At 39.8% G+C, this 21484-nt stretch overlaps 1 protein-coding gene across 1 annotated transcript; it reads left to right on the forward strand.

Annotated features, from left to right (window-relative positions):
* The first annotated feature begins 2394 nt into the window (after positions 1 to 2394).
* On the forward strand, positions 2395 to 19735 carry RFC3 (replication factor C subunit 3). The gene is made up of 9 exons (XM_066234972.1): positions 2395 to 2587; positions 5304 to 5441; positions 9418 to 9485; positions 12400 to 12497; positions 14172 to 14353; positions 14734 to 14870; positions 14952 to 15050; positions 17447 to 17516; positions 19445 to 19735. Exons 1-9 carry the CDS (start codon positions 2501 to 2503, stop codon positions 19634 to 19636), a joined length of 1071 nt encoding a protein of 356 aa, XP_066091069.1. The 5' UTR covers positions 2395 to 2500; the 3' UTR covers positions 19637 to 19735.
* The last annotated feature ends 1749 nt before the right edge of the window (positions 19736 to 21484 follow it).

Here is a 21484-nt window from a genome sequence, read left to right on the forward strand (position 1 = left end):
AAGTGCTGTGGGGGCCGGATAAATGGCCTAAGGGGGCCACATGCAGCCCCTGGGCCATAGTTTGGGGACCCCTGGATTAAAGGTTTGGATTTCTACACTATAAAGTGGGGCAGACCAAGAGCTTGCTCTCTCTAGGTTCCTGAGATTAGCATTAGAGGAGAGAGCAGAGAAGGGCCACATGGAGGAGAGGAGAAACAGCCACGATGGTGGAGTGCTGAAGGAGAAGCCAGTTTGTGCAGGGAGAAGGAAGGAGATGGGGAACAGAGGTGAATAAGTTTGGTGAGCTAGAAACCTTTGATTCTAGGAAACTCAGATAAGTCAGTAGCTTTGTGAGCACTGAATTAGTGGGTTTTGGAGCCCAGTGTGTGTTTTTACTTGCCCGCTAAGTGCAAGCTAGGATTAAAGATGAAGGCCCACCAGTTCTTGGCTCCATTGTTTCATTACTGTCTGTCCGAATCTAATGCGAACCTGCATGGGCCAGGCTGCTGTGATGGTGGCTGTGTTTACTGGCTTTACAGAGCTCCTTGATATAAGTTTATTAAATATGTTTGAAAATCAATTGTCTCCTGTGAGGTCTTGCAATCAAATGACAGCAGTTAGGATTCTTTACAATATATAAATTAAAAGCATAAATTAAATAAGGAATTGATATTATGCACAACTACAAAAGTGCATTTGAGAGGCACAGTTGTCAATGGAAAAAAACTTCCAAACCTGTAAGAATTTTTTAAGAGTTTATTTGAGCCAAGCTGTCGACAATTGCTAAGAAGCAAAGTCTCCACAGATTGGGAAAATGGCAGTTTCACCACCTATTTTATAAAGGGGAAGAAGTAAGAGGGTTACATGAAATTGATTGATGATAGATTAGGGAGGCGGGAGAAAGCAAAACCGGGAAATCTCTGGGATTGGATAAAAGTGAAAATGTATACACTAAAACCTCTCTAACAGAGAGTGGCACAAAACAGGTTACTTTAATTAACATGATAATAATAACAATGATCGGCCTGGCGTGAAGTCCCGGGTTCGATTCCCGGCCAGGGCACACAGGAGAAGCGCCCATCTGCTTCTCCACCCTGCCCCCTCTCCTTCCTCTCTGTCTGTCTTCCCCTCCCGCAGCCAAGGCTCCATTGGAGCAAAAGATGGCCCGGGCGCTGGGGATGGCTCCTTGGCCTCTGCCCCAGGCGCTAGAGTGGCTCTGGTCGCAACAGAGCGTCGCCCTGGAGGGGCAGAGCGTCGCCCCCTGGTGGGCGTGCAGGATGGATCCCAGTCGGGCGCATGCGGGAGTCTGTCTGACTGTCTCTCCCCGTTTCTAGCTTCAGAAAAATATAAAAAATTAATAAAATAAAATAAAATTTAAAAGACAAAATAATAATAATAATAATAATAATAATAACAACAATGAAAGGGCTTGTTGTCCTGCTCAGGTAGGATGCCTGCCCTGAGGGGGCAGAAAATGAAGATAACTCCCATACCTCAAAGGCTTGTTACCAGATACATTATTGCAGGTGCAAAAGGCAACAGACTTCAAAGCAAATATTTACCCTCATTCACAAAGAGATTAACTCCCTCCTAGGACAGGATTACCACCATAAACTGCTTTTAGTAAAAAAGTCTAAATTTCAGATTATCCTGTGTGTTTACTTTTAGGTCCCAGAATTCCCAAAGCCATTGTGTAGGCTTTCCCTGAGCTTGTCAGGTTAAGTTAGTGGCCACATATTTATTAAAAAAAAATTTTTTCTTTTGTTTTTTTTCTTTGTCCACACAGTTAAAGGTACAATTTTAGGGGCACAATGAATGTTTTATATAGGTTTGATATGCAAAATATTCCCCCAAAGGTTTCACATTTTTCTCCTAATTTTAATCAGAAGGGTTGCCAAACATTCTGGATTTAGCATAATTTGTTAACCTTATGTATTTTCTCCGATAGGCCACATTTCTGTATTTTTTTTTATGACCTTTACATGTTAAATCCAGTAAGAATCTTGAGAATGGAGGCAAGATAGTGAAGATTAGCTCTCATTTTTAGCAATTTATTTACTATATTTATTGATTGTCAAGTGAGAAAAGCTCTAAACCTGATATAATTCAGTGTCATGTACAGAACTGAACACAATAAATGTTTTGTTTCTGTAGCACTGAGTAAATGAACGAATAAACGCAATGAGTCAAGGAAAAATTTGACGTCCAGTGTATCAGAGCCAAATTTCGCATTTTGCTTATAGTTCCTGGACTAGCACGCCGCAGAAGAACAAAGGGAAAATGGTTAAATAAGACAATAAATCTAATGCCCACGTGGCACCGATGTTGCAGCTAAGTCCGGCTCCACTAGGCCTCCGTAGTCGTTCCGTCCTAGAGTCGCGTACGCGCCCGAGGCCGGTAGTGACGTCGGGAGACTTGGGTCTCGCGAGCAAAGTTGTTTGGACGCCTGGGCACAGGATTTTCGCGGGCGCGCTGGCGCGCGCGGGACTTTCAAGCGTCGGTCGCGGGAGCTTCAGCTGCAATGAGCCTCTGGGCGGACAAATACCGGCCCTGCTCGTTGGGGCGGCTGGACTACCATAAGGAGCAGGCGGCGCAGTTGCGCAACCTGGTGAGTGTACCGAGCGGGGAGGACGGCTCGGCTGGAGCCTTTGTCGCCCTGTGGGGCGGGGCGGGGCGGGGGTGCAGCGGCGAGTGCAGCGGGGCGGGGCTCCGTGGCCCGGAGCATGTGAGCGGAAGGGGCGGTGTCCTGCACACTTCGCTACCAGTTTCAAAGTTCCTGCTTCGAAGTCATTGCCCGCATTTACAGGGAGGAAGGGTTTGGGTATATTCATTTTTAAGGCCACTTCTAATCCTGAAATAGGTTGTCCTTAAGTTCCATTTATTGTAGAGGATTTTCCCCCCTCCATCCCGCTGCCTGTCTTTATATTATAGCTTATAAAAGTGGCTGCTGGCAACGTTTTATAAAAAGCAAAGCGAATTAGGGAACGGACAGGGAGGAAGGGCCTTGAGAAAGAGCTGTCGCGTCGGTGCAGGCCGTTTGCCCGCTCCTAGAGGAACCGGGAGCTGATGACGGTGTTTTTGCCGGCAGTACTATCGAGGCACTTTTGGGAAACGAGAACTACATTGTTTACAAAAATTAGGGGATATTTTACAGCTTCGTGTTCATTTTGAAATATCCCCTAATTTTTGTGAGCAGTATGTACAGTAACAAAGGGACTCCTGGTTATAGGCGAGTCATTGGGAAAGTTGGTCGTCTTGTGAGATAGACTTTTTCTCTTCTAATATTGATATTTTATCTATTCTAATGTAAAATAAATCTGTTATACACCTGTCTGCTTTCTTTATAGACAAATTGCTTTTTCTCATATTAGCCTTTAATTTCCTTAGAGAAAGGTTACATTTTAGTTTTATTTTCTATGGCCTTTTTTTTTTATATACGAGATTTGGAAAAAATTTAATGTATTCATGTGTTAACAGATTTGCTTTTAAAAAATGTTTACCGGAGGATGTATTTGGGAGGGGACACTAGAATCTATGTAAACACAATAAATTAAAATAAATTTCATGTTTAAAAAAATGTTTACCTATTTACTGTTGAATCTCCAGTTTAATAAAATGAAACATTTAAAGCATGGCCTTTGTTTTTGATGAGATCGATGTTTTAGTGAACTAGGCAGCTAGTGTGTGAGGAACATGAACTATTTTCCATGCCCTGTATTGTATTAGGTGAATAATTCCTTCCTCCCAGTGCCACAGGTAGGGGAGTTTATAAAGTATTAAAATTTACTGTAGTAAGTACTGTACAACTGTTAAGATACTGATTTCAGCCTGACCAGGATGAGGTGCAGTGGATAGAGCGTAGAACTGGGATGCAGATGACCCAGGTTTGAAACCCAGAGGTCAGCATGGGCTCATCTGGTTTGTGCAAGGCTCACCACCTTGAGCCCAAGGTTGCTGGCTTGAGCAAGGGGTCACTTCGTCTGCTGTGGCACACCCCCCCCTTAGGCGCATATGAGAAAGCAATGAACAACTAAGGTGCCACAATGAAGAATTGATGCTTCTCATTTCTCTCCCTTCCTATCTGTCCCTCTGTCTCTGTTACCAAAAAAAAATTTACTGATTTCATTTTTTCTATAATGTTTACTTACAAATTTGTGCTCCACAGGATTTTATACACCTGAGAGCACAGACATGTTCTCGACTCTAGCCTTCTTATTGTTGATTCCTAAATCTGGCTGATCATCAGAATCACCTGGGAAGGTTTTTAAGAACAGCCTTGTCCTCCAGTGCAGTGGGGTCCATGCTCGGGGCCCCCAAACTTTTTACAGAGGGGCCAGCTCACTGTCCCTCAGACCGTTGGAGGGCCGCCACATACAGTGCTCCTCTCACTGACCACCAGTGAAAGAGGTGCCCCTTCCGGAAGTGCGGCAGGAGGCCAGATAAATGGCCTCAAGGGGTCACATACGGCCCGCGGGCCATAGTTTGGGGACGCCTGCTGTTGTCCCCTACTTCTAACTGATAAGTGCACCTCCCTGTGCTTGCGCTTCCTGGGCTTTCTCTTGCTGACACCCCTGAAGCTGACTGGAAGTACCTGGGGAGTAATGTCCTCCCTCCCCTGCTGCCTGCCCCTCCCTCCACTTTTCAGTTTGGGCTTGGACAAAGGATTGATGAGAGATGGCACATCCAACTTCAGCTTCTGCACCCCTGAGTGTTCAGTGCTGTGGTCTGCTTTAATATGGGCTTCAAGAGCAGCCCCAGCAGGAGCAAGCCCCAGGTGCCCACCATGGTATTTCAGTTGACAATATACTGTGCTTTCTTTTTCTTTTTCTTCCCTACAAAATTTTTCTTTACCTCTCAAATAAACCGAATGCAGTCAGTTCTTATCAAAGGTACTGTTTGTGGAAGCCCAAACTAAGACAGCTATTAATCAGTGATTAAATCATAATTTGATTGGGTGAGTCCAATAATTAGTCTTTTGTTTTAAAAAATTCTCTAGGAGATGCTAACAGCCAGGTTAAGCATATATGGTGTTGTATCAAGTATGTACTGTGCTGGGCATATAATTATATAAAATGAATGCCAGGGAATAATCAACATTCTAGAATTAATTTGCAAATATGTTTCTGTGTATACATGCACAAACGTGTGTATTATGTACACTCATACACGTGTGTTATTTATTTTATATTTATATATATATATACTTGAAGCTTCATAGTAGAGACGCAAAATATTGATACTTAAAAAGAGTTTAAGTCTACCTAGAACAGTTGTGTGATTAGGGAAAATGCCTCATTTTCATTTTTTGTTTTATTTTTTCCTAGGTGCAATGTGGTGACTTTCCTCACCTGTTAGTGTATGGACCATCTGGTGCTGGTAAAAAGACAAGAATTATGTGTATTCTACGTGAACTTTATGGTGTTGGAGTGGAAAAATTGAGAATTGAACATCAGACTATCACAGTAAGCATTTCACTTTGTGAACCTCCAAATATTTATAGCACAGATTTTTAGTCCTCATTATCTATTCCAGTGTTTCGACCTTTTTGCACTGAGGACCCAAGAAAACAGAATTATTTTGAGGAGTGCTCAGGCAGAAATCACTTTGAGCATAAGTGAATTTGAATAAGATCATTCGTTGGGTCTATAACTTTCATACAACAATATCAGGGTGGTTAACCCTTTCCTGGACTGGACAGTATTTCTGGCAGACCAGTTTGGGGTCCAGCAGTTAAGAACACTAGTTTATACCCCCACCCCCGCCTGCATAGCTGCCCCCTGAGTGATTTAAGTAAGGATTTCACAGGTAATCTGTCTGCACAGGATTGAGAGCCAGTGATTTATACATGTAATTATAACCAGACCAAAGTCAGTTACGTTAGAGAGCAAGTAAAAACAACAGGAATTTGGGGTAAAATGTGGATAGTGATAGTCTTTTTAGATTACTTGGAAAATCAGTGGCTCAGTTGAACTAGAACTCAAGTTTTTAAAGTTCATTATTCTGAAGGCAGTAGTGGGTATGGAAAGAAAGGGAGAGATTTCGAGGATTATTTAAATGTGGACAAGGCGACTTGGTCAAGATTGGGCAGTTGACTCTCTAGGAAGAGGTGTGAGGCTTGGGATGGTCAGAGAGCTCCTCTGATGTTGCCTGGCCGAGCTTTCCAGCCTCATTCCATGTAGTGCGTTTTCACACTCTTCCCTTCTAGACCGTGTTTAAGACCCAGCTGGAATGGCTTCTTCCAGAGTGCCCCCAACTCCGTTAGAGTTACTTTTTCCTTTCACTGTCCAGTTTATACTTTTTAAGTACTTTCTTTGTTTTGCCTTCGGTTATATCATAGCTTATACATCTTTTACTTTGACAAGGTAGTATTTATTATGAAATTATATAGCAAAATAGCATACTCACTTTCATATCCTTTAGTGCCCCTGGTATATTATCTTGTACATACCAGACATTGACAGAATGTATGCTGAGTGACTGGATAGTAAGTAGCACTATTAATAGAACATTTAGGATGATAGATTTTAGGCTAATGTTGATTATCTTGTGTTTAGACTTGTTGAATTTTATGTTCATCCTGGTAGAAATTTTTATAAAATATTCAGGGACAAATTTAACAAGAAAGGTATGGGTCCTTTCTGTTGGCAGGAAACTAGAACACAATAGGACAAAAAACAGCGGGTCAAATGGAAAGCTGCAGTACATCCTCAGATATGTGGCTTAATATTTAAAAGTATCTGTTCGCTCCCTAGTTAGTAACTTTTAATGAAATTAAAATCCAACTTATTTTTAAATTGCATGAAATTATCTTAATGTACATATGAAATAATACATTTCTGAGACTAACTAAAGTAATTAAAAATAATTGTGAATTGGGACTTGCATTAACAGATATTAACTCATTGTAAAGCTTCTGCAATCAAAATAATACTGTATTGTCATGGGTACAATTAGGTTAGTGGAACTTAATAGATGAGGATCTATTTCAGATCAGTAGGAAGAGTCAGTACATTGTACTAATATAACTAGATATCTACTCAGAAGAAAAAGTTGAATCACTGTGATACCTAATTTGTAAAGGTAAATTCCAGGTGAAGATTTAAGTGTTAAAGTAAAACATTTAAGTTTCTTTGAATAAAATTTCATAAGCAGCCTATGGGTCAAGAACACCTTTTGGTAGAAAACATGGAAGCTATAGAAGAAAAAATATATAGTTGAGATATACATGAATTTTAAAAGTTTGTTTGACAGAAGATAACAGAAAAACAGAAAAATGAAAGATTATCAAAAAATATTTGAAAGGAACATTTTAGGTATAAGATTTTTACAAACTCACAATGGGAAAGACAGGCTGGTAGCAAATGGAATAAAAAATAGTCAAAAAGAGGGCCCTGGCCGTTTGGCTCAGTGGTAGAGTGTCGGCCTGGTGTGCAGAAGTCCCGGGTTCGATTCCTGGCCAGGGCACACAGGAGAAGCGCCCATCTGCTTCTCCACCCCGCCCCCTCTCCTTCCTCTCTGTCTCTCTCTTCCCCTCCCGCAGCCGAGGCTCCACTGGAGCAAAGATGGCCCGGGCGCTGGGGATGGCTCCTTGGCCTCTGCCCCAGGCACTAGAGTGGCTCTGGTCACAACAGAGCGACGCCCCGGAGGGGCAGAGCATCGCCCCCTGGTGGGTGAGCCAGTGGATCCCGGTCGGGCGCATGCGGGAGTCTGACTGTCTCTCCCCATTTCCAGCTTCAGAAAAATACAAAAAAAAAAAAAAAAGTCAAAAAGAAATATAGATGACCAGTAGACATATGTAAAGTCGTTTACCTTTGATAGACAAGCAGAAACAGTGTGAGTTTATCATTTGTATTCTTTACTATATATACTCATATACTATATCACGTATTTACTATGTTATATATCATATACTCATCAGCTGACAAAAATGGAAGGTATGATGTAAAACCTTCAATGGAAAGTTGGAGAAGAGTATTCATTGCCAGGGGAAATGTGAAGTGTTAGATCTTTTTTAGAAGGGAGGCTGGTATGCATATATACATAGGTAGAAGTTTAGAAAACATACCCCTTCAATCCGGCAAATTATCTATTGGGAATCTATTGCATAGAAATGAAAACATTTCATGAGACATGTACAGTGATATAATTGTGGAATTGTTTGAGATGGCAAAAAGCAGGAAACACCAGCTAGAAGCAGCGGTCATTGGGACTTGGACATGAGCTGCAAAGTATAGAATGGTGACAACAATTCCAGTGCCATACGGACTTTTCCTGTGGGGAACTTTCCTGGAGTCCTGCTCCCTGTGACAGCTCCTAACAGACTGAACTGTGGTTGGGTTGCATTTTTCAGGGATTTGGCATGGTGAGGGGGCCAACTTGGACTTGGGGAACATGTTAAGGACACTACTCATTTATGGATTCTTGCTGTATTGGCCAAGAGTTTGCTTAAAGGCTTTTAATCACTGTAAAAAAAATAGAGGACTAGATGAAGAAGATGGCGCACATATACACCATGGTATATTATTCAGCTAGGAGAAATGGTGACATTGGATCACTTATAGCGGAATGGTGGAGTCTTGGTAGCATTGTGCGGAGTGAAATAAGCGAATCAGAAAAAAACAGGAACTGCAGGATTCCATACATTAGTGGGACATAAAAGCGAGACTGAGAGGCATGAACAGGAGTGTGGTGGCTATGGGGGGTGGGGGGAGGGAAGGAGGGAGAGGGGGAGGGGAGGGGGAGGGGTACAGAGAGAACTGGATGGAGGGTGGCAGAGGACGATCTCTCTTTGGGTGATGGGTATCCAACATAACTAAATGACAAGATAACCTGGAAATGTTTTCTTTGAATGTATGTACCCTGATTTATTGATGTCACCCCATTAAAATAAAAATTTATTTATATATAAAAAAAAAAAAAAGCAGGAAACAAAATGCCCATCAATATGACTAGTTTGGTGACATTTCTGTTTATACCAGTTTTCTGAGAGGGATTTGCCTAGATGTATGTCAAGTAGGAAAAGCAAAACAAATATGTTTGCCTTTTATTTTTTGTAAGAAACCCTGACATTCTATATAAATATATAGAAATAGACTTGAATTTATTTTTGTGGGGTTATGGAAAAGACTGTAAAGGACATGTGCAGGTTGTGTACAAAGATGACCTGGTAACTAGAAATGGTTTGGAGACTTCTGGAGGTAGCAGGAAAATATAACCTCAATAAAAACATGATATGTATGACCTATTATGTATAAAAATATGTTTATCTGCACAGTAATAAAAGACTTGGGCTAATGAAGTTAAAACAGTGGTAGTTCTATAAAGTTTTATTTTTGTAAGCATAACTTGTTTATGTAATAAAGGAATCAGTGAAATACAGAAAAGAGGAGAAATAGTTAATAAATTAATGTTAAAAACAATTATTTTCTTTGTCCACAGACCCCATCTAAAAAGAAAATTGAGATTAGCACTATTGCAAGCAATTACCACCTTGAAGTTAATCCCAGGTGAGCTGCTACTACTGGTATAATAGAAATAAGCATTTTTAGAATAGTGGTGTTCAGGCTTTTTTTTTTTTTAGGGAATAGAACCCTTTCTTGAAGATAAATCATGTATGAAAATACAGTATATAAAACAGATAGTAGTGAAATTGCCCTTTGTGAAAGAGCCTAGAACTCACTTTGCCTTTTCTCTGAGACTCCCTCAACCAAATAATTTTGACAATTAAGTGTCTTGTTCTACAGAGCTCGGTGTTTTACACGAAGTACATTATATCAGTGGTTGGTTTTCAGCCACTGGTCCATAGACTGATGCCAGTCTGCAAAAGAGTTAACCACCCTGATGTTGCATCAAGATTATAGAGCCAATAATTATAGACTATAATCTCCATATGACCTCAGGGTGGTAATACACTGCATTACATAGTAATAAGAAAAATTAAATGGACTCATTCAGAACTGATGAACAAAGTGTTTAAAGAGTTTATAATGCCTGGAGTAAATATTTCATAAAGTGAATTTGGGCAGTCACATACCATCGTTTCCGTTTCTTGATTAGAGGGTCTTATCACAGGCCACCAGTCATCATTTGTTTTATCTATCATGGGTTAGTAAGAGGAGGGTCTTATTGGGAGGCACAGTGCAAACTCATGCCCAGCAGTAGAGTATGTTTCAGTATATGATGTAGAAATGATTGTATTGGGAGCACACTCCGGTAAGGTCCAGCGTCCGTGGGGCATTAGCGATGCTGATGGAGAGCAGAACCAAGCGCATCTTTAGGTGACGGCAGCTTGACGGGAATGGCACAGACCAGAGTGAACACCCATTTCAAGACTGAATAGGGCAGGAGGTGTAGAATTTAAGCTAATACTTATTCAGTATAAGGCATCCTGAGAAAACTTTTACATGGATTATTATATTTAGTCCACAAAACAACCCTAACAGACAGGTATTGTTAGTATTTTCCCTAGATAATGTCAAAGAAAATGAAGAGAAATAAGGTTGGTGGAAGGGTCTGATCATAAAAGTAGAGGAAGTGTTAATTCCATAGACAAAAGGAAAATTGTGTATTTTTGACTAGAAAATGATTTAAAAAAAGATACTGTATACATATTGATATAATAATAGTGAATTGAGAAAGACTTGATAAATAAAGCTGACTTCTCTGTCCTCTTTTCTCATTCTGAGTTTCTCTGTAACAAGAATAGTCTGGTGCCTGACCTGTGGTGGCGCAGTGGATAAAGCATCAACCTGGAACGCTGAGGTCGCTGGTTCAAAACCCTGGGATTGCCTGGTAAAGGCACATATGGGAGTTGATGCTTCCTGCTCCTCCCCTCTTCTCTCTCTCTCTTTCTCTCTCTCCTCTTTCTCTCCTCTCTAAAATGAATAAATAAAGTCTTAAAAAAAAAAAAGAATAGTCTGTTAGAGATTAAGCTGATTGTTTTTCAGGTGTTTGAAGTTGATATTTCAGCCTAAATTAATCAGATTTATGTTGGTCTGTGAGGCGCATGTCTTAAATGCTAAAGTAGTATGTGGGTATAAATGACAGATAATGCCTATAGTAAGTCATTGGCTTACAGAGTTCTGACTTTGTGTCTTAAACCCCATTTGCCTCGGGGGAATGAGGTCTCCCTGCTAATGCAGGGAGCAGACGTGTCTAGACTTGTGTTCTCTTGTATTTTTGCCGTTTTGATGATGGGGAAGAAGAACGGAGATGAAATTTGTTTTCAAAGAGTTTTTTTTTTTTTTTTTTAATTTATTAATTTTGACAGTGACATTGATAAATCAGGATACATATGTTCAGAGAAAACATCTCCAGGTTATTTTGACATTTGATTATGTTGCATACCCCTCACCCAAAGTCAAAATGTCTTCGTCACCTTCTATCTGGTTTTCTTTGTGCCCCTCCCTTCCCCCACTTCCTCCCCCCCCTTTCCTCCCCCGGTCCCCCCCCCTTACCATCACATTCTTGTCCATGTCTCGGAGTCTCATTTTTATGTCCCACCTATGTATGGAATCATAGTTCTTAGTTTTTTCTGATTTACTTATTTCACTCAGTATAATGTTATCAAGGTCCATCCATGTTGTTGTCAATGATCCGATGTCATCATTTCTTATGGCTGAGTAGTATTCCATAGTATATATGTACCAAAACGTTTTAATCCATTCGTCCTCTGACGGACACTTGGGCTGTTTCCAGATCTTCCCTATTGTGAACAATGCTACCATAAACATGGGGGTGCATTTCTTCTTTCCAAAGAGTTATTTTTATATATGGAGTAATTATAGATAATTTAAAAATTAGCTGTAACTAGGTAATAATTACGTGTACAGAACTGTTAAAGTAATTGCAAATTGCAAATTAGTTATTGCTCTTTTAAGTAAACTTAAAAGAACATATTTAGTAATTTCAGTGATACTAATTAAATTGTAATTGTGTATTGGAATATATTTTTAACTTTTTTTTTTTTTTTTTTTTTATAACAGAGTGAGAGTCAGAGAGAGGGATAGATAGGGACAGACAGGAACGGGGAGAGATGAGAAGCATCAATCATCAGTTTTTCGTTGCGACACCTTAGTTGCTCATTGATTGCTTTCTCATATGTGCCTTGACCGTGGGCCTTCAGCAGACCAAGTAACCCCTTGCTCGAGCCAGCGACCTTGGGTCCAAGCTGGTTAGCTTTTTGCTCAAGCCAGATGAGCCTGCGCTCAAGCCGGCGACCTCAGGGTCTCCAACCTGGGTCCTCCGCATCCCAGTTCGACGCTCTATCCACTGCGCCACCACCTGGTCAGGCAGGTCTTATTAATTTAGATTAAAATATTAACTACTTAAGATCTTCAAATTTTTTCATTATAATAAGAATAAGGACATAATACTTTCAGGGTGTGTGTGTGTTTGTTTTAACCATCTTTTTCTGTATAGTGATGCTGGAAATAGTGATCGGGTAGTAATTCAGGAGATGTTGAAAACAGTGGCACAATCACAGCAGCTTGAAACAAACTCGCAGAGAGATTTTAAAGGTATGTGGTAAAAACAGTTCCTTATTATTTTATTATTTTTTAATAAATAAATTTTTATTAATTTTAATGGGGTGACATCAATAAATCAGGGTACATATATTCAAAGAAAACATGTTCAGGTTATCTTGTCATTCAGTTCTGTTGTATACCCATCACCCAAATTCAGATTGTCCTTCGTCACCTTCTATGTAGTTTTCTTTGTGCCCTCCCCCTCCCCCTCTCCCTCCTTCCCTCCCCCCCCCCCCCCGTAGCCACCACACTCTTGTCCATGTCTCTTAGTGTCGTTTTTATGGTTCCTTGTTATTAATCAGACTCTCAAACTGTAAGCAATGAGTATGAGAAAATATAGTGGGGAATTGTAAATTTCATCTATTCAGCAAGTATTTATCAACCTTCTCTATGCCAAGCATTGTGCGAGGTTTTAGGGTGGGGGAATCTAAAAGTGAATAAGAGACTGGTGATCTCTGCTCATGGGAACTGATTTTTTATGGAAACAGGACTATACTACCTGTTTATTATTTTAGAACTAGATGAATAATGAAAAACACTTTATTTAAAATAAGAGGTTATATGAATTAGAAGTAACTATTCTTAGGACCAAAGTTCTGTGTTCATGATCAAATATTTAAATGAAAAGAAAGTTAAAATCAGCTATAATCCCACCACAGGCAGACAGTTATTGTAGCGCCTTTGACGTTACTTTCCAGTGTCTTTGGATTCTGTTTCCAGAGTGTCTCCTTATTGTGAAGCACTGTCTTGGAAGGGCGCACTTCATTTTGTTACTTGTAGTCTGCTACTCCGTCAGACCTTATTGCATCAGGGGCCCATTGCTCCCAGCCGTGGAGTGGTCCCCATGGATGCTGCTCTCAGGTTGGCCCTTGGTGCTCTGCAGTGTGTTCTTGTGGGTGATTGGGGGAGTCCCCTGTCCAAAAGGCTGTCAGAAACCTAGTGGACCCCAGCCTCTTCCTCCCATGCATAGTGTTTGTTTTCACTTGCTCATATTTGGGGTTCTTACATAAAGCTTGTCACTGAGTTTTGTTATAAACGTTGTCTGTGAGTCTTTGGTTTTGGAACCTTCAGTTCTGTCTGTTTCTGTGAGAGAGGTTCAGATGCTCTGCTGCTGCCACCATCATCTTCTAGAAGTAATGTGGCATCATGAAAAACACAATAGTGGATTCAGTCTGTGCCTGCATATTATTCCTGAAAGACTTTAAGGCCAGTTCTTGATTATGGCAAGGAAGAGACTTAAGTACAAGTAACCTGTATCTCCGTGCCTGTTGTTTTCCCAAGTATATTCCTTAGAATGCTAAGATTAAAGGTCTTCACAGTCACGTGCTGCTGAGAGCACGTATTTTGGGAAAATGTAGCACCACACATTCTTGTTTTGGTGATTGTTTTTTTTAGTGCATATAATGGTTATAAAGGCTGCAATGAATTCTACAGCACGGTGACCTCTTTAACTTCATTTAGCCTAGAATTTCTGAGGCTTATTCTAGAATTTTTCAAATAAAAATAAATTATTTTCACTATACCTATAACTTTTATATGTCCTTGCCAAAGAAAGGGAAGAGTAGTTTGTGAGACTTATATTTAGGATTTCATGCTGAATAATGAGGGGGAAGAGGCAGATAGATATCCAAATTAAAGATTGTTTTTTGTCTCCCCTTGTCTCAGTGGTTCTATTGACAGAGGTTGACAAACTCACCAAAGATGCCCAGCACGCCTTGCGTAGAACCATGGAGAAGTACATGTCCACCTGCAGGTTGATCTTGTGTTGCAATTCTACATCTAAAGTGATACCGCCTATTCGTAGCCGGTGTCTGGCAGTTCGGGTGCCTGCTCCCACCATTGAAGATGTACGTCAGGTTACGCGTTTGTTTTTATAAAAGCACAGTAACGTGTGTCAGTAATTCAGGAACATCTGTGTACTGGATGCTAATCATTGGTAGATGTACAAACCAATATATATATGGTATAGTAAATATCAAATACTAATATATTAAAAGTGTTCTTTGCTTTAAATTTCTTTTACCTTAAACAAGTAGTTATTACCAATTTTACTAAACTAGGGGAAGGTTAGTTATTTATTATCTTCTACTTCAACCTGTTTATTTGGCTTTGGAGGAGCACGTGGGTTCTGGTAGGATATGACCAAAGAAAGGTCTGTAAAGACGTTAACAGAGATTATCTCAGTATACTGTTTGACAGATTGCTCGTTTTTGTTACTTTGTTGTAGATTTGCCATGTATTATCTACTGTGTGCAAGAAGGAAGGGCTGGCTCTCCCTTCCCAGCTGGCACACAGACTTGCAGAGAAGTCCTGCAGAAACCTCAGGAAGGCGCTGCTCATGTGTGAGGCCTGCAGAGTGCAGCAGTGAGTGAGGGCAGTCGCCACAGGAGACTTGGGAAATAAGCACACTTCCGTTTAAGTCACTGTTTTGTTTCTGTCATGTAGATACCCTTTCACTGCAGATCAGGACATCCCCGAAACAGACTGGGAGGTGTATCTGAGGGAGACTGCCAATGCCATTGTCAGTCAGCAGACCCCACAAAGGTAACATGACCGTGTGAGCGATGACCATAAAAGTCGGGTCCTCGAGGCAGTGCAGCTGTTCTGAGTCTTAAATTAGTGTTTTTGTACCAGCACTGCGTAATTTAGAATTATAATTAAATCTTAAACCTAAATACTAAACTTTTAATGAAAAGGTAGGATATGATTTGAGAAATTTAATGGTTTAGAATAGTTGGTATATGTTATGACTTTTATTAAGCTATTGACATGTAAATGTGCAGCTTACACATAAAACACATCTTGGAATTTTAATTTTCTTTTTAGGATTTCAGGTGACTTAGCATTAGTAATAACATAATGTGTCTGTTTTTTAATATTGAACAATATTTAACTTTGTAATTGCCACCTCATATTCAAGAAAGACACCAGATTGAGTCAGACTTCTAGTTCTTCTACTTATTTTTAGGTATGATGATTGGTTCTGTTAAGAAAAACATTGTGTATATGCCATTAGGATTCAGGAAGTGTTTTTGCAACACATGTTGCACAGTTGGTTCATACGCCTGGCCAACGCTATATCCACTGAGCCAGCCGGCCAGGGCCAACCACATGAGTTTTGATAGAAGTTTAATGTCTCTGAACTTTTAAGTTCTTTTCAGTAAAAGAGAGTGGTGGTGTTAGGAATAAATGTGAACTTCATAGAGAGTAAGGGGTTAGAGAAATGCCTTGTCAGACATTGGAGGGGTTGGACTTTGGAGTAACAGATCTGTGCTTAAATTAACTCTGCTGTGGTCAACTTTGTCAGTTGACATAAACTACCTGAGTCTTAGATTTTCATCTAAAAAATGTGGGAGATAATGCCCACTCACAGTTGGTGTGAGGACCAAGTTTTAAATTATTAGTTACAGTGTCTTCTTGCACATAGCACGTGCTAAAAAAAAAAAATGCTAGGTTTTAAAAAAAACTCTTACTAAGCTTTATTGTGGCATAGCTTCATACTCCTGGATTACCAGAAAGGGGGCTGGACCTCCACTTTTAAGAACTTTTTCATAATTCACTTTCCTGATCATGTGAAATATTAGACATCTGTGATATTATTTTAGTAAAGATTCAGAACAGTTTTCTTCTCTCCTTTAAGGTAGGTAAGTATATTTACAGAGAGATAAAGACTTGTTTTATTTGTATTTAAAATTTTAATTGTCGCCTGACCAAGCAGTGGCGCAGTGGATAGAGCGTTAAACTGGGATGCCTAGAACCCAGGTTCGAGACCCCTGAGGTCATCAGCTTGAGCGCGGGCTCATCTGGTTTGAGCAAAAAGCTCACCAGCTTGGACCCAAGGTCGCTGGCTCGAGCAAGGGGTTACTCAGTCTGCTGAAGGCCTGCGGTCTCATATTGCACATATGAGAAAGCAATCAATGAACAACTAAGGTGTCGCAATGCGCAATGAAAAACTAATGATTGATGCTTCTCAGCTCTCCGTTCCTGTCTGTCTGTCCCTGTCTATCCCTCTCTCTGCCTGTAAAAAAAGAAAGTCACTGTTTTCTTACTGTTTTAAAATGCCTTGTATATTTTTCTACTTCACTGTTTTTCCTCCCAAAAATGTTATGAGAGGGGTCTAGAATTAAAGGCTCAATGAGCCTGGCTCCATGCTCACCTGTGAGCTCTCATATGGCCGTTTTATGACAGGACAGCCTTGTCTCCTCTCCGTAATGCTTTTTATGTTGCTTTAGGCAGCAGCGTGATACTGTATCTTTATGTTCCTTTGTCTCACGTGTGTGTACGGCCAGTGATTCTTCAGTCTTTTTATTACTACTTTCTGAATGTCCTCAGTATCATCTATTTGGGGAAAAAATAAACATTACTTGATGTGTCATTAAAGAATGTTAAAGTCCATGGTGTGCAGTAAACTTAGCCCTCACAATATGAAGTCTTCATTTCTGTCTGGTACTTGCATGATACTTTGATGTAACTGATGATAACCCTGTATTGTCTAACTTGAAAAAAGTTCTGAAAATTTTCTTTTAGAAAAATCAGCTGAAATTAGGAAGAGCTTCTATATGAATATGCTAAGTATATAAACCATTTAAGAAAATGTCTGTATTGGGTTGTTTACTTTATAAAGTGAAACAGCACAGTAGTTACTGTATTTCCCCATGTATAAGATGCACCCTTTTTCAAAAAATTTGGGGTCTAAAACTTGGGTGCGTTTTATACAGTGGTTGTAGGTTTTTTTACTTGCATTTCCTGTTCTACCATGTAGCTGAGGAGTTGTATGAATTTTATGATAAATAAAACTTGAGTTCAGTAACTTTATAGAATACATTTTTTTTTCCAAATTTTGGGCCAAAAATTAAGATATGTCTTATACATGGGGAAATATGGTACTTGGGAAAATTACCTCTTATTTTTATCACAAAATATTATTATGTTTTATGTAGGCTCCTTGAAGTTCGTGGAAGACTCTATGAGCTTTTAACTCATTGTATTCCTCCTGAAATAATAATGAAGGTAACCTAATATCATATCTTGAACCTTTTATTAGACCCACCTTTGGTCTTTGGGCGGGTGATCCCAAGGCTGTTGTACAATAGTTCTGAGATAACATCACCTCCTATCTAGTTTATTAATTCAGCAGATATTATATATTTTTTAATAGTGTATTTTTTTTATTTTTATGTTTAGATTTTATTCATTTTTATTGGAGAGAGAAAGAAAGGAAAGAGGTAGAACAGGGGGAGGAACAGGAAGCATCAACTCTCATATGTGCCTTGAGCAGGCAAGCAGGGTTTTGAATCAGCGATCTCAGTGTTCCAGGTTGACGCTTTATCCACTGCGCCACCACAGGTCAGGCCAATTCAACAGATATTAATTGAGCCTCTCCTGTATTCTAGGCACCATTAGGGGAGTGTTGAACAGGGCAGGAGAGGTTCTGCCTTCAGGGAGGTTATATTTCAGTGGGGCGAGATGGGAATGGAGGGTGGAACTATGGAGAGTCAGCAGTAGCGTCTCTAAGAAAGGTTATGTTTAAGTGGAGACTTATAACATTAAAAGAAGTGAACACCTTTTAGCTCACCGGGGAACAAGTATTTCAGACTGCTGGGTCCAGTGCACGTAGGGAATGAGGTTAAAGGTGTAGGCAAAGTCTGGACTGTGGAATACTGTAAGCACAGCTTTAAAGTTGGCCTGTAAACTACCTAGCTAACTAAATTGATAAAAAAGATAATAAAATAAAGATGTACCCTTTCATTTTCATAAGGATAACCAGTTTTAACAGACCTGTATTCTGTTCACATAGAAATAAGCTCATGTATATTCTGCACTGTCTCATTCAACATTGTAGCATGGATGTTGGTTCACAACAGTACATATTTACTTTACTCATTTTAGTGGATGAATGGGATTCCATTGTATAACTATATCATAGTTTTTTTTTTATTGTGACCCCTATTGGTGGAACTTTAGGTTGCCTATAGATTACACCATTATATATTTAAATCAAGGGTAGTCAACCTTTTTATATCTACCGCCCAATTTTGTATCTTTGTTAGTAGTAAAATTTTCTAACTGCCCACCGGTTCCACAGTAATGGTGATTTATAAAGTAGGGAAATAATTTTACTTTATAAAATTATAAAGCAGAGTTACAGCAAATTAAAGCATATAATAATAATTACTTACCAAGTACTTTATGTTGGATTTTCGCTAAGTTTGGCAGAATAAATCTTTATAAAACAACTTACTATAGTTAAATTTATCTTTTTATTTATACTTTGGTTGCTCTGCTACTGCCCACCATGAAAGCTGGAACGCCCACTAGTGGGCGGTAAGGACCAGATTGACTACCACTGATTTAAATATTTGGAATTTGGAATATGCTAGATAATTACCACATTTCTACATTATAGAAAAGGTGCACAGTTTTTTTGCTTTTGGATGAAGACTGCCAGTCCATATAAAAAAATTTAAGGATTTCACAAATTAATAAAAGAATATGTTGAGCCTGACCAGGCGGTGGCACAGTGGATAGAGTGTCGAACTGGGATGTGGAAGGACCCAGGTTCGAGACCCCGGGGTTGCCAGCTTGAGCACGGGCTCATCTGGCTTGAGCAAAAAGCTCACTAGCATGGACCCAAGGTCACTGGCTCTAGCCTGGGGTTACTCAGTCTGCTGAAGGCCCGCAGTCATGGCACATATGAGAAAGCAATCAATGAACAGCTACGGTGTTGCAAAGAAAAACTGATGATTGATGCTTCTCGTCTCTCTTCGTTCCTGTCTGTCTGTCCCTGTCTATCCCTCTCTCTGACTCTCTCTCTGTCCCTGTAAAAAAAAAAAAAGATTATGTTGAACTTAAGATTTGCCTGTTTTGAATGAGAAATAAAGCTTGTTTGACTAGTATTTTGGGGAACAATTTTTTAATTACTAGTTGTCTTTCTTTAGGGCCTTCTCTCAGAGCTTTTGCATAATTGCGACGGACAGCTGAAAGGAGAAGTGGCCCAGATGGCAGCTTACTATGAACATCGTCTGCAGCTGGGGAGTAAAGCCATTTATCACTTGGAAGCTTTTGTGGCCAAATTTATGGCCCTTTATAAGAAGTTCATGGAGGATGGATTGGAAGGCATGATGTTCTGACATTTATCAGCAATTCTTCCTCTGTGTCTCAGTATCAGCATTTACGTTCAGTTTATATTGGATAAGCTGCAGGTAAAATAAACTGACTTTACTTAATCATGTCTTGTTTGTACTTTTTTATAATAATTCCTTTAAACTATTATTCTCTAAGATAATTACTCTTATACTATTGAAGTATATTTAAAGGACACAGCTAGAAACTTCAGAGTTTAGAAACGTCATTTTATTTGAAAAATTTGTTATCCAAGTACACAATATTGATCCTCCCTTTTTCCACTTAATGTCTCGTCTGCTGATGGAAATTTACACATAAAACAAAGACTATTTTCTGTCCTCCAGATGTCTTATTTTTGGCCAGGTACATAATAACTCTGCTTGGCAAGGACAGAAAGAAAAGGTCTGGGAGGAAAAAAGACTGTGTGACTTATGGGCCAGTAGTAAGAAGTTAAAAAGAGAACAACTTGAGTCCCAGAGGAGTGGGCCAGGAAAAGAGTTAAAGAAAATGGTGAAATTTATCCACATTTCCATTTTCATTTGTTTTAAGATGCTTTTTTAGTCATTGGTTTTTTGGGAGTATGGTGTTTACTTTCCACGTATTTCTGAATTTTCCAGCTTTCATTCTGTTACTGATTTCTAATTTCATACCATTGTGACCAGAAAAGATACTTGGTATGACTTCAGTGTTCTTAAATTTGTTAAGACTTGTTTGTGGCTGATAACATATGCTCTATCCTAGAGAATGTTTCATGTGTCAATAAGGATGTGTGTGTGGATGCTGTTGGGTGGAATGTTCTGTATGTGTGATAGTTTAGTTCAACCTAAAGTATGGTTCACATCCAACATTTCCTTATTAATTTTCTGTGTGGCTAATCTGTCTATGATTGAATGTGTGGTATTGAAGTCCCCTGCAATTATTGTATTGTCTAATTCTTTCTGTAGGTCTGTTAATATTTGCTTAATACACTTAAGTGCTTCGATGTTAGATGTATATACACCCCCCCCCCAGGGACAGAAAGTCAGAGAGAGGGATAGACAGGGACAGACAGACAGGAACGGAGAGATGAGAAGCATCAATCATTAGTTTTTCGTTGCACATTGCGACACCTTAGTTGTTCATTGCCCTCTCATATGTGCCTTGACTGTGGGCCTTCAGCAGACCAAGTAACTCCTTGCTGGAGCCAGCGACCGTGGGTCCAAGCTGGTGAGCTTTTTGCTCAAGCCAGATGAGCCCGCGCTCAAGCTGGTGACCTCTGGGTCTTGAACCTGGGTCCTTCTGCATCCCAGTCCAACGCTCTATCCATTGCGCCACTGCCTGGTCAGGCAACATTTTTATAATTGTTATATCTTGATGAACTGACCCCATTGTCATATATAATGTTCTTCTTTGGCTCTTGTCACAGATTTTGAGTTAAAAGCCATTTTGTTTGATATTAAGTGTAGCTGCCCCTACTCATGGTTTTCACTGTGTAGATATCTTTTTCCATCCATTCACTTTCAGTCTGTGTGTCCTTAAAGCTGAAATTGTCTCTTGTAGGCAGTATACAGCTGAGTCTTTTTCCTTTCCTTTTTAAGTATTTTTTCTGCTCCTCTGTGAATTATATATATGGTCCCTTGGCATATCCCAACAGCTTCATCAAAGGCCCTTCTGGCTTGACCAGGCAGCGGCACAGTGGATAGAGTATCGGACTGAGACATGGAGGACCCAGGTTCAAAACCCTGAGGTCACCAGCTTGAGCACATGCTCATCTGGTTTGAACAAGGCTCACTAGTTTGAGCCCTATACTCTGGTTTCTCTTCAGATCGTATAAATCTTTCGCCTTTTATTAGTTTGAGCCCAGGATCGCTGGC

The sequence above is a fragment of the Saccopteryx bilineata genome, chromosome 6 (genome assembly GCF_036850765.1).
Source record: "Saccopteryx bilineata isolate mSacBil1 chromosome 6, mSacBil1_pri_phased_curated, whole genome shotgun sequence".
Taxonomy (NCBI): domain Eukaryota; kingdom Metazoa; phylum Chordata; class Mammalia; order Chiroptera; family Emballonuridae; genus Saccopteryx; species Saccopteryx bilineata.

What these genes read in the sequence shown, in the direction of transcription:
- RFC3 (XM_066234972.1), top strand. Translation starts at nt 2,501, where the DNA reads ATGAGCCTCTGGGCGGACAAATACCGGCCCTGCTCGTTGGGGCGGCTG. An exon ending in CGGCGCAGTTGCGCAACCTG is followed by an intron (nt 2,588 to 5,303) that starts GTGAGTGTACCG and finishes ATTTTTTCCTAG; the next exon opens with GTGCAATGTGGTGACTTTCC. An exon ending in CTGCTCCCACCATTGAAGAT is followed by an intron (nt 14,354 to 14,733) that starts GTACGTCAGGTT and finishes ACTTTGTTGTAG; the next exon opens with ATTTGCCATGTATTATCTAC.